The 12,440-nt window shown below is 44.4% G+C and overlaps 1 protein-coding gene across 7 annotated transcripts in view; it reads right to left on the minus strand.

Annotated features, from left to right (window-relative positions):
* Window positions 1–2,840: 2,840 nt before the first annotated feature.
* TBC1D24 (TBC1 domain family member 24) overlaps window positions 2,841–12,440 on the minus strand; it is a 31,848-nt gene continuing 22,248 nt past the window's right edge. For all 7 annotated transcript variants that reach the window (XM_075767275.1, XM_075767278.1, XM_075767272.1 and 4 more), the window contains 4 exons: window positions 11,641–11,704; window positions 9,417–9,512; window positions 8,744–8,978; window positions 2,841–7,271 (listed from right to left, as the gene is read on the minus strand). In XM_075767275.1, coding sequence (XP_075623390.1) covers window positions 7,117–7,271; window positions 8,744–8,978; window positions 9,417–9,512; window positions 11,641–11,704 — 550 coding nt within the window. In that variant the 3' untranslated portion in view covers window positions 2,841–7,116. The remainder of the gene's footprint in view (window positions 7,272–8,743; window positions 8,979–9,416; window positions 9,513–11,640; window positions 11,705–12,440) is intronic.

The following is a 12,440-nucleotide window of genomic DNA, read 5'->3' on the forward strand; positions in this document are numbered from 1 at the left end:
TGTAGATATGAATCAGCATGCAAGATGTCAGGGGACAAAATACCAGCCTGGAAGTACACCTCTACTCAGCAAACGGTGACAACTCTTGAAGTTTCAGTCCTAAACCTCCCTTGAACAAAACTGGACAGGTTGCTGCTCTGCAGGATTCATAGTGAGCAACCAGGCTCGTTCTAGCTGTGGTCTTTGTTGGGCTTGAGTTCAGAGCCTTAATGAGATGAGTCTACCAAAGCACAGCATGCTCAGACCCCTGCAGAAGCCCACGTGCTGCAGGTCTTGCAAGGGGCTGGTGCCTGCAGCAATCCCCGCAGCACAGCAGAGCTTCACGGCACAAGGGGACAAAAGCGTGTCTTCACATTAACACCAAGGGCTATAAGGAAGCAGGATTCTGCAGCATGAGGAGGAACATCTGAGGAAGAGAGGCAGACTGCGCCCCAGCCACCACGAGCGGGAGCATGCTGGTTGCAGCTGGCTGGCCCTGCTGAGCTGCTGGAGCCAACGCTGGCGCTGGTCCGTCTGCAGCACTCGCAGGTCAAAAACGTGGACTCCCAGGCATTTATGGCGCGGAGGATCCGGCGTCACGCAGGCTGGGAGCATGAGGAGCTGGTCACCGGCTTGCGGGACTCGCTCACTCTTCCCCACGGGTTTCCAAAGCCACCTCCTTCACCTCACGGCTGCGAGAGACCAGAAGGGTGACAAGGCCGGTCAGAAACCCTGCCAGTCCCTGGCAGGTGGGGGGCACAGCCCTGAACTTTGGGGGACAACTTAACCACAAAAAGGGAGGTGACTCACCAAGCAAGGAATGAGCTGAAGCTGTGTCAGCAACGGGCAGTGTGCATCCAGGTCCAGGGACAGCACAGACAGTCCTAGTGCTTTATCTACATTTGCTACCAGGTTAGCAAAACAGGAGCGGAACGCTCTCAAATATCACTCAGCTAAAGCCTGGATCCAGTTCCACTGAGCAGCCGGTTGTGCGATGTGAAAAGAGTCAGAAGCAGCCCATGACACCGGAGCACGGCCGAGGAGCTGAGCCACAACGCTCCCAGCTGCCCAGGCAGGGGCTCTGCAGCCCAAAGCGGTGCTTGGGAAGAGCGGTAGCAAGGCAGGGCTGGAAAGGGGGTGCTTTAAAAGGCAAATCAACTCTGGAAAACCTTTCAGTTTGCTGCCAGAAGCAGTCTTGTGCCATCAGCTGGTTACAAAACACCTCCCAAGGAAGCAGGTATCTGTGTCACGTTCACAGAAAAGACTGCATGGAAAATCCAGGAGAAAAGGCCCAGCTCACAAGCATCGCGCTGCTCGTAGCGCAGCAGGACAGAGAGCTTCCTTTCCCAGGAGTTAATGCTCCTCCACATTCATTATGAACCACCAGCCCCATGAGATACCTTCCCATCAGCAAGGCCTCCAGGTGTGATAGAGCCCCACTACTCGATGCAATCAAGCACCATCTTCCCTTCAGGTCCTTGGTGGCGTAGTTTGAGGCAGCTGTAAGGCTAAAACCAGCAGCTGGCATTGCTCAGCTCCTCAAGATCCCGCAGTTACATCTTCCTGCTACTGAGCACCTTTATTATTAAGGTCTTTAAGGGAGTTGTGAAATTGTCATTTATGGTATTTAATGCTAAGATTTTGGAAATCAAGTGGAGAAAGGCTATTCATACACCTTTTCCCTATTCCCACCTCTTCTAAAAACAAGTGCTCAGCCTGATAATGTTTGCTAAATTCTGGGACTTGTGGCTTGCAAGAACAGCTTTATTTGTAAGGGTGGGTGACAGAAGCCACGGGCCAGGCGGAGGGGACGCTGTGGTGGCCCTGAGCTCCCTGTGCAGCCAGCCCCAGCACGGCGCTGTGAAATGCACCGAATAACCCTGAACTGTCCTGCGGCTCAGCCAGCCCCTTCCCACATTGCATCGCCTCGGAGCACAGCTTTGCTCCTGGGAACACCTGTGTACAGCACCACAGGAAGATCCTGTGTTGTATACAGGGTGTATATGTTGTATGGGGTTTTTATTTTTTTTCTTTCCTCCTTCCTGCCAGGAATTTCACTAGAAACTTTTTTTTTTTTTTTACTTCACTGGTCATTGTGTGCAGGGTTTCCAAAGGCTCAGAGTATCTTGATGTCCTCCAACTAAACCAGTAAGTTCCTGTAGTTCCCACAAGCCTTACATTTAAGTTTCATGCGCTGGCAAAGACTGGGCTTAAGTAACAGGACTAGTTGTTTAAGCCAGTACTGCTAACTAGAAATACTCCTTCCAGCCACGGCAAAAAGCATCTGCGCTGTTATCAGGGACACAGGCAGGGAAGAGACCCAGGTCCAACCCAAGCCATCAAGAGGAACAAAACCATCCTGGTTTTAAGCAGGCAGTGCCCCGGCTGAGCTGGCTGCTGCCACCAGGCACAGGGCAGGCACAGCCTCCAGCCAGAGCAGCGCTGACCTACAGCAGCTGCAGGACTGGCCCCGTCGATGACGACGTTTACAGGCATGGGATGCAATGGCACCGCTGGTCTGATCCACAGCTTAAAAGTGTCAGTGGCCAGGAAACACCTCTAAGCTCTGTTTTAAGCCCAGGCTGGGCTGGGACAAAGCACGCTCTCTGGTCCCACTAAAGGGAAGAAGGCTCATTTCAGAATTTGCCAATCTAAGGTTTTTTACAGTCAGTTTGGCACCTGATCTTGGTAGAAGCCCTGTGATATCTAAAACAGTCAGGAACTATGTAATTGCATTACTGTAGTGAAGAGCTCAGGTGAGAACACGTGCTCCAAGGTTTATTTCTCAGTTTCAGCACCCCATTTGCTGTGAGGTCTACAGGAAGGAAAAAAATTGAATGAAGGACAAAGTTGGTTGCCTCCACAGTCAAACACCTTTTAATACAATCCAAGACTCTGCACAGCGACAAAAATACCATCAGCGTAGGGCAGCGATTCCAATGATAGGGTAGAAAACCAATTCAGTAGCATGCCAGCACTCATCTGAAGAAAATCATCACCCCAAATAATACGCACATTCATCTCAACTATGAATAGTGTGAAATTCCTGACAAAGAGCTGGCAGAAAGGCATCTCAACATTAACAGCCGGGTGCCCAAGCCTCTGGTCTGTCCAATAACAGGGCTCAGGGCGTCAGTCAGAGGAGCTGAGCTCTTCCAGCTGTGGCTGCAGGCGAGCTCTCGGTCCCCACTGGCCGGGGCACCCACGTCACCGTGGTGGCTGTACAGGCAGTGGGCAGAGGAGCTCACTCCCTGTCAAAAACGAGGACGGATTTCCAAGGACAAAGCACACAATTTCAATGCACATGCACAAATAGCAGATGCAGACCTGCCAGTGCCACCCCTCTACGGCTAAGCACAGATCTCTATTGGCATGAAGTTTAACTCTTTAAAGAACAGGATGGGAGTGTTTCCCGTCCCTTTGTTAATTGGCCTCTATTAAAAAGAGGCTGCTTAATGTACTTCATCAGAAAAGGGAGAGTGTCAAAGTGCGTGATCTGCAGGAATGACAGCTTTGAGGTGCAGCGATGAAGTCTGTCCAGCCTGGCCAAGAGCCGGAAACAGTTCCCACGGCCTGGAAATAGCTCAGAGGCCATTTACAATAAATTCAAGTTTCTGATGTCAGGCATTTCTAGCCTTTTCTGTCTTCAAGAGAATATTACAAAGCAAAACCAGCTTCTCGGGAATGCAAGAACGCTTTTGGAGAACTGTGGTAGGTGACGCCCAGCCTTTGGCTCCCCATCAAACAGCTAACCAAGCCACACGGGCACGCTTGCTGTCAGCGCTGCCAGTGGGACTACAGACAAGGACTACGCACTACAGCAACAGTTGCTCAGTTACAACGTGACCAAAGCACCTCACAGCTGGGTACTCCAGATAATTTCAACTTTCTGATAAGGCGCCCATTGTAGTCATTGTCTTAAAAACCAGCCTGTGGTCTCCACCTTAAGAGTTCTGCATGTAACACAAACTGTTGGCTTAATTACCTGAACTTTGATATACACTTGGTCAACAACAACCATTAACTACACACACAAAATAACACCTCTTCACTACTGGAAAGAAAACCAAGTCACAATGCTATTCCTCTAAGGTGTCTCACAACCATAACGAGAATTACACATGAGGATTTGCACATGAAAAGGAACATTCATTTTTACTGAACAAAAGGATTGTGTAAAGATGACACAGCATTGTACAATTCCTCCTGCTAGATTATTGCAGCCTCTTGCTTACTCGGGCTATTCAAGTTAACAAGCACAGAGTCCTGCAGGGTGCCTGCGGTGGGGTGGTGCTGTATCCAACCAAAGGCATCCCTGCCTGATACGAACATGACAGTGGGAGGAGGATCTCCTGTTAACCCTTTTACCCCCTGCTGTAATTTGCACACTCATACAGGTCATCACCCGAACTGCTCTGGGCACAGCGTGTGCCCCAAGAATGCTCACAGCAGGTGCAAGCGCACAGCCAGGGAGCTGTCAGGCACTGCCAGCCACCCAGAGAACGTTTTTCTTCAAAAGACTGGTCGGCCATTGAGATAAGCAACCAAAAAAGGGTCTTTTGTGGACCTTCGCTGCCAGGGGGGTCAGAAGTCGTACTTGCCTGGCACAAGGGAAGCTGAGCAGAGTCCTGCGATTGACTTCGGAGAGACACTCGAGACTCAGATGCCTAAACCTCACCAATTTTCTGTACTGCTCCTTGGATCCTAATATCCCGTGATGATTTCCTGAGCAACTAGGAGTTATTTCTGATGTCAAACACCGAAATCCCCATGCACTAAGAACAGAGCAGGGAAAGGAACAGTGTTTCTTAGATATGGCTCAAGAGATGGAGTAGCACTCAGGTTTCGCTGACATAGCTGCATTCGGCAGGGATCACCACTGCCAGCTGCAGGAAAGATTTTGCAGATAAAACCTATTCATTTTGAGTGTAATGCTAAAGTCCCACAAATCCTGCCAACACACAGCTGGAGGGAATTTCTGACAACAAGCTGAAAATTAATGCTATTGTGTTTTTGGTTTTCAGCTTTTTTTTCCAAGGGTACCTCAGACAAGCTCCAAAGAGAGGAGATATGGACAAAATTGAAATCCCACCTGAATTGAAGAGAACCTACTAAATAGGATACATTTTTTGAGTGATTTCTTTTGTCTGAGGAAGCTCTTGGGATACTAGCAAGTGCAAAGTGATACAGCTAGCTTTGCAAAAATAATAGAAGGCAGCATCAGCCAGTATTTGTAAAAAGCCAGATACAACTGTTTAAGTTCTTTCTCATCAAAATACGTTAAGTATAACTGAATTGTATCTCCCCTTCCAGTTCAATCCAGCTTATGGTAAACCTATGAAAAGACAGCTGGACAGAACTCACTGAGTGGGAAGAAAGGGAGGCCAGTGCTGACTCTCAAACAGAGTGAAATAGTGTAATTGCAAATAGAAATGGTGCAAAAGACATCTTAAACTGTCGCATACACGGCCTAATATTTCCCAGTTATTTTGACAAAAATTCAAAATGGCACCTTAAGAAGCAGATCAGCTTTTTGCCAAGTTTGTTCATACGCTTTGCAAGAGGCAACACTTTACCAAGACACATGGTATTTTCATGGATGGCAAGCTGAACAAGCCAACAATACCAACAAGACTCACTCATGACCTCTGAATGTTAACATGACCCTGCCCAGCCTAGCTGAGATTTTATCACTAAAAATAATTTTTTCTCTTAATGAACTTCAAGTTTAAGTAGTAATAACATTTCCCCCACTCTAAAGCAATTTTTTTAGATTGAACTGCTGAAAAAACCAGCAATTCCTCTTTTCCTTCATATTACCTGTCACAGTAAATCTTACTAGCGAATTACCCACCGCAGCTTTGAGAGCATCCTGTTGTAAGCACTGGACTATCCATCGATGTTTACGTACTTTTGCTTTATGTGGGAGAAGTTCTACAGCAGATACCGCAAGTTTTAGATAGAGACACTGGGCAATTGCCTCCAGACATCACATGCCTCACGGCATGTTGCAGAGAATTCTCAGGAATGAGCAAAAGCCTCTCTGCATCACCCAAACCCTACCAGAACACTGCTGGCAAAAAAGCGTTACCTTTTTCAGCATCTCATCACTGGGAAGACTTGTGATATGGAGAAACAGTGTCACCTAGAGTTCTCCTCGGAAACTTGTCCATTCCCAGAATAATACTACACAGAAGATTTCCCTCCCACCTCCCTTCACTTTCTTGTGAGGGGAACATTAAGCTTCTGTATCACAATGTCTAATTCCCCAAACATGCAGGGATATTAGCACAGTTATTCTCAGATTTAAAGCTCTGTTTCAGCTTCCAGAAGAGATGAAGAAAGAGAACTTTCTGAGCACTGCATATATACGCTCTGGCTTTCAGCTGCCTGAAACATGAGTCAGTTTGAAGTCTTTATACTGATATGGAATAGAAATGTAAACAAGCCTTTGAGACATCGTTGTCCAGTCTGGATGCCTCCTCAAACAGATGGAACTGGAATGTGTCAAGGGTTCAGGTACAAGGAGAAGGATAAGCAGGTAACAAGGAGAAGGAGAACTAGCAATCATGGTTCTTGTGTGAATTGAGGGCTTTCATAATTTCCAAAATGGTACTGATTTGTCTGCACAATGTCTGCTTATAGTAGGGCAATGATTTTATGAATTACTATTCTACGTCAAATCTGAGGTCATTGATGTTCCCTGTGAGCTGACATTTGATATTACTGGCTCAAGTCAGATCCTGGTGCCTGCGGCACACAGCACTGCAGTACACCTCAGCCAGCTCTCTGCCTCCGAGGAATTGCATCAAACGGCAAACCTATCCTGTGATATGGACTTGTATCCATTGAGGATGGTTTGAAATCATTACATTTTCATTTTTACCTAATAACAGGACCCAAATCCAGATCTCTAGAGGTAAAGAGCTAAGGAGTTAATCAGATACATTACTTCACCTTGACCTGTCTTAAATAAACTAAGAGTAAACAACTAAGCCCTCATTTAAGTGCACCACTTCGTAATTACTAAAAACCACTGAGCCCAACAGAAATGATGTTCTAACTTGGCTCCTGGATTAGAATTTGCCTTGGTAATCCTAGGACAATTGAAAAACTAGCTGATTAATGATAGTCACGTCAACCATTCATGGTGTCCCTGAAGCCCCACACCTCCAAGACGGAGATCTGGAAGTTTTCAGAGCACAACGGCTGATTATTGAAAGTATTGCAGTGGCTTGTTCTTCCATGGTTGAGATCTGCATCGAGGTAAAGAGCCTGGCCATCACCACCTCCTGTGAAGAGACAAAGACAAGCATAAGCATGTCTCTGCATTTCCTAGCACAGGAAACTGCTTTAAAAAAAAAAAAAAAAAAAAAAAAAAGAAAGACTTAAGTGCTTTTCTTCTGGGAACAGCTGGAAGCCCTAAGTAATGTCTGCTTGCTGTCTTCAGGTGTAACAGACTACGATCAAATGCATAGCTTTTAAATGACACTGTCAGAACTGAATGATTTTTTTTCTAAATTTAAAAAAATAGTAATGCAAGTCAGCAAGAACAAGAAGCCTGACACAAATGCCTGCATTTAAGATTTGTTTTTCAGTGCTGGAGGATCTTGGAAGCTAACAACTGCATATTTTCCCCCCAGTAAAGAAAAACCAAAGAATTCTGTTATCAGTCAAAAATCAAAGGTGGGAGAAGAACAAGATCAACAAGTAACAGCATTAGCTTGGTCTTCTAAATCATTATAAACCATGTCAGAGTTAAAAGCATTTTGATTATCTGTGGGTCTATGTCAAGATTCACAGAGCTTACAGTCAGAGAATGCAGCAAAGTGAAATAAATTTAGACAGAAATGTGTCAGGAAAACAAAAAGGAAGATTCCTCTATTGCTTATAGGGCAACTGGCTAAGACTAGCTACCGAAAACATCTGAAGGATTAAAGGGTGGAAATTCTGGACTACAGCTGGAATTGTGTACAACATTCTTTTCTACATATCTGCTACCCAAGCTTGTATTTCTCTTACTACTACCCAAAGTGTAACATACGGTAAATATAAATTACTCTCTTATTCTAAGGCTGATAGGAAGAGCTGGTGAGATATATGCTCAACAGTAAAGATCTCAAATATCTGTGATACATCATTAACAGTAATTTTGAATTCAGCTAACACACTGAAGCTCTCACCAGCCTAGCTGATACTGGAGCAGCCCAACTTACAGTCAATTAGAGCACATGCTGCTAAGTGGGAAATCAGCCAACGCCTGATGTTACAGAGGAAATCACCAGGCTAGTTGCTCTCCTAACAAGTGTCACGTAAAGATTTTTGGGAAAAGGACAACTACAATTTTATACCCGTGCCTCGTAAATCCCATTTAGGTGACAACTTTACTAAGCAGACTTTTGCCAAAGTCAGCAGCACCACAGACCCAATAAAGTTCTGGGAGAATTAACATGTTTTATAGTTGACCATGTTTCAAAAGCCTCAGTGCAAAGTTAGTTCCTCTTCAAGAACTATTTCTCATCATGATATTAGGCAGTATGAAGGTATGGCTGTGCTTAAAGCTGTGAGTTACTATCTTACTCTAAAGTGCTTGATATGCAAGTTTGCCTACAGAAAATTTTTTTCAGTATCAGCTTTTGGCCACTTTTATCTCTTAACTGTAGCAATATTGAAATACACATATGGTAAATACAGGTGACTCTCTTATCTAAGACAGATAGGAAGAGCTGGTAGGATATCTGCTCCAACTCTCACACTGACTTACCTATAATGATGCATTCGTTGCTGCCAGCCATGAACATGGAGGCTGTTTTGGAAGGCAAGTTGAAGTGCCGAGCTGATAAGAAGGGAGAAAGGCGATCCGAGGGGTCTGATGGGCCACTGCTGGAAGTGAGGGTGCTGGAAGCTGGCGAGGCATGATTTTCTGGCTCTGAACCAGCTGTGGCCAGTTCTGGGTGTTTGATGATCACCCACTCATAGCGTTCCACTTCTGGCTGCAGCTGCACAGGGGCAGAGAAGAGCAAAGCTTTAGTTAGTGCACATGCACTACACAGAGAGCTCTGCTCAGCAAAGAACATTCAAGCCCCTCAGGCTCCACCCACATGATTAGTGGTAAAAACTGGACAGAACTGTCTTTTAAGCCAGATGTTGTTTTCTTTCTTTATACCTTTGCTTTTTAGGTGATTGAAGAAACGATGAGGTGTTTACTGAGTTATCTCATTACAACTTTTAAGAAAATATTGTGTGCAAGGGGAGAAAAAGGGTTACGACAAAACTGAAAAGTAAAATTTTCTCCTCCACATTAAGAGTTCAGTAGACTTTATAAACTAGGAGGGCATATAATCCAGCCTGTCCAAGTAGAAGGGAAGTAAGAATTATTCACACCAGTACAGCAGTTCTGCCTTGCTACTGGGTAGCATCAATAAAATTTTACTCACCCTAAATACAAAGCACTCCCCAGTTCCAAAGAAACTCAGCTTGTTCCCTCCTCGCCTGCGCTCGCTCCAGTCAGTTGACAGGTAGGCACCACAGACCTAGCACAAACAGCACCGTCAGGAGGCTTTCCATTGAAGAAGAAAGTGTGTTAAACCAATTGATACCAACATTCCAGAGTTCAGAACCGAAGGTTTTATTTTAGTTTGATTTTCAAAATCTCTGTATCAGTGGATTAAGGCAGCACAAGTACTTATATCTGAAGATAGATTTAAACTGCTTTAATCCACTGGTGGGTACCCTTAAATCCTAAGAGTTTCATAAATTATTTCACATCTCTCAGGCCTTAAAGGAGAAACATTCCAACATAACCCCAGGTACCAAAACACAAGTCACTCCAAACTTGTAAAGCCTGACTTCCACTTCCTCATTTTGGCATCCAAAGCAACAGTATTGTCACACGTTACAGTATGAGCAGATGTACCCGAACATTTTCTGGTCACGAACAGCAGCCTTGGTGGCTTTCTCCATTTCAAACTGTAGGCTAAATCAGCTTAGCTAAGCCAATGCTGAACTAGCTCAGATATTTAAAGTAGCCTATTCAAACAGCATGGGGTTCACTAGTTTCCAATAAAGAAAAACATAGCCTTAGAGGGCTGAGCTTTTCTGTAGTCTTTTGTTTGCACTAGAAGAATTTCTTGCTACCAGCAATAAGCATCACTGCCAAGTGGACGTAGACCAAACAATGAAGCTCTAAGAATGGAATGAAAGCAACCCTGCTTTTTTTTTTGCTTTTTTTTTTTTTCTCTCCCCCCTCCCAAAACTTTGGTTAAACAGAATTGTTCTAAGGTACATTTGCTGTTTACCCCCCACTAGCATTACAAGCAGAGCTCCTAGAACAAAATTACTGAAGAGCAGTTTTATTAGATAAATCATGTGCATAAAGAAAGAGATGGCCCAGAAGACCATTTGATCTGGTATGCCCCAAGTACATGAGATCCAGAAAATCAGAAAGCAAATTTTCTTCTTTCTAAAATGTAACTATAGACATATGAATAAAAGATGAACATAATCCTTTGCAAAAAACCAAAACCCACAACCACCAAACTAAAACCCCCATAGTTTTCTCCTACTTTTTTGTTTGGACTATCTTTTTTTCTTTTTATACTATAACAACCAGCATCACTTACAAAGCTAGACTTTTGACATGCTCCAGGACAAGAAGCAAAACAATAAATAAATCTTTTCCCTCTCCCCTTTAGATACCACAAGCATTCTATAAGCCATTGGCATGTCAATGCAGGCCTGGGATGGCCAGAAACCACACACAGAACTATGAAACACCCTGGAGCGCTAGCATTAGGTAGATGCAAACAGGAGTAGAAATGGGCTTGTTTCACGGGCAGTCATCCTGCAGGAACATAAGCAGACATATAAGCCCACAGGGTGCAATAACAGTTTAACATTATACACAGAATATTTAGAAGTCATGCACAGCGGTGCAGACAACCAGCGCCCATTACAGGAAGCACCTGTGTGCCCCTCCTTCAGAGGTTCTGGGGAACTTTCTTGCTTTATGCATTGTTTTTTGTAGACAAGCATGAGATGAAGCTAATGTTTCTGTTTTCACATTATGTTGTCCAACATCATCATGCACAGTACAGCAGAGAACCAACACCCATTAGATAAGGCACCTGGGTGCACTCCTCCTCAGGTTCTCAGAGCTTTCTTGTTTTATTTTTATTTCAAACAAGAATGAGATGAAGCTAAAGCTTTTGTTTCCACATTATGTAGTCCAATATTATTCATACGATTTAAATTCTGCTACTTTCTCTCCTCGTATCCTGGAGAAAATGAAAATAGCTTCTATGAATCATGAGTTTCTTAATGCAATTCCCCAGTCTTTCCCTCTGACTCTGCAATTAAGAGCCTGTTCAAGAGCTCAGCGAGTTACTCCAGTCTGTCACCCCACATTACGTACAAGAGAAAGAATAGCTGACCAAGACCTAGTTTACAAGATTTACCCAAGAATGTGTAGTCCCACAATCAACAAATGGAACCATTTAAAGCATGAATTGTTGAAAAAAAACCCCAAAAAAACCCAACAAACCCCCAAGCAGTTTCAGGTCCCTCATGTCTTCATTTTATTATAAACAGTTGTGTGTTGCGATACAGCTTTACATAACTGCCTAAAACGTAATTTCATCAGTTGCCCTTCACCTCACTCACCTCTTTTGCTGTGGTCTTGATGAGGAGAAGAGTTGGTTCGTGTCCCTCGCTGTGAGAATAGAACCTGAAGTGCAGAGTACACAAAAATGAGCACTCAACTACCAGCAACTGCAGTGCTTTTCCTCCTCAACGTCAGGCACCACCTCCTCCTCCAACTGATGGCATGGCAAAAAAAGACATCTGAAGACTAAGCATATTCCTGCAAGTGCCTTCTACAGTCCATTGTAAACCACAGTTGAGTGTAAGCAAATATTATCAAGCAGGTCTTTTCTACTCACTTCTCTGTACAGTTGTGCCTCTGCAGAATAACTAGAAGACTACCTATCACAACAGTGGCACTTGACAGCATTTTGAATTAAGACAACCTGAAGGAAGTTGTGCCCTGAGGACTGATGGCTGTGTCTGAAGAGCTTTCGTTTTTCATAGAAAATAATCACAATGCAGTCTCTTTGCTTGCTTTTCCTCAGAGACAGGTGGGGCTGGGACAGCAGACCACTCCCCACCTCATTACCTCAACTGCAGGTGTTGAAGTCATCATTAGGAGCTACAGGATAATAGTCTGTGTCAAGTACAAGGAGAACTGGTATCTAGTTTATCCCACTTTAAAAAATAACAACAGATTCACAGGTAGAGGAGTCTCCAGTTTCCAGTTCCCTTATTCTTTGGATCAGTTTGAATGTGGTTATCTATCAAACGAACCTGCAGAGCAGCCACTGAGTTAAACCATTCACACCCAGTGGGGAACCAGCAAATTCTCTGACTTTTCCAGTTGGTCTTGGACAGTTTGAAATGGCTTGCCA

This window comes from Balearica regulorum, chromosome 15 (assembly GCF_011004875.1).
Source record: "Balearica regulorum gibbericeps isolate bBalReg1 chromosome 15, bBalReg1.pri, whole genome shotgun sequence".
In the NCBI taxonomy this organism is placed as follows: Eukaryota; Metazoa; Chordata; class Aves; order Gruiformes; family Gruidae; genus Balearica; species Balearica regulorum.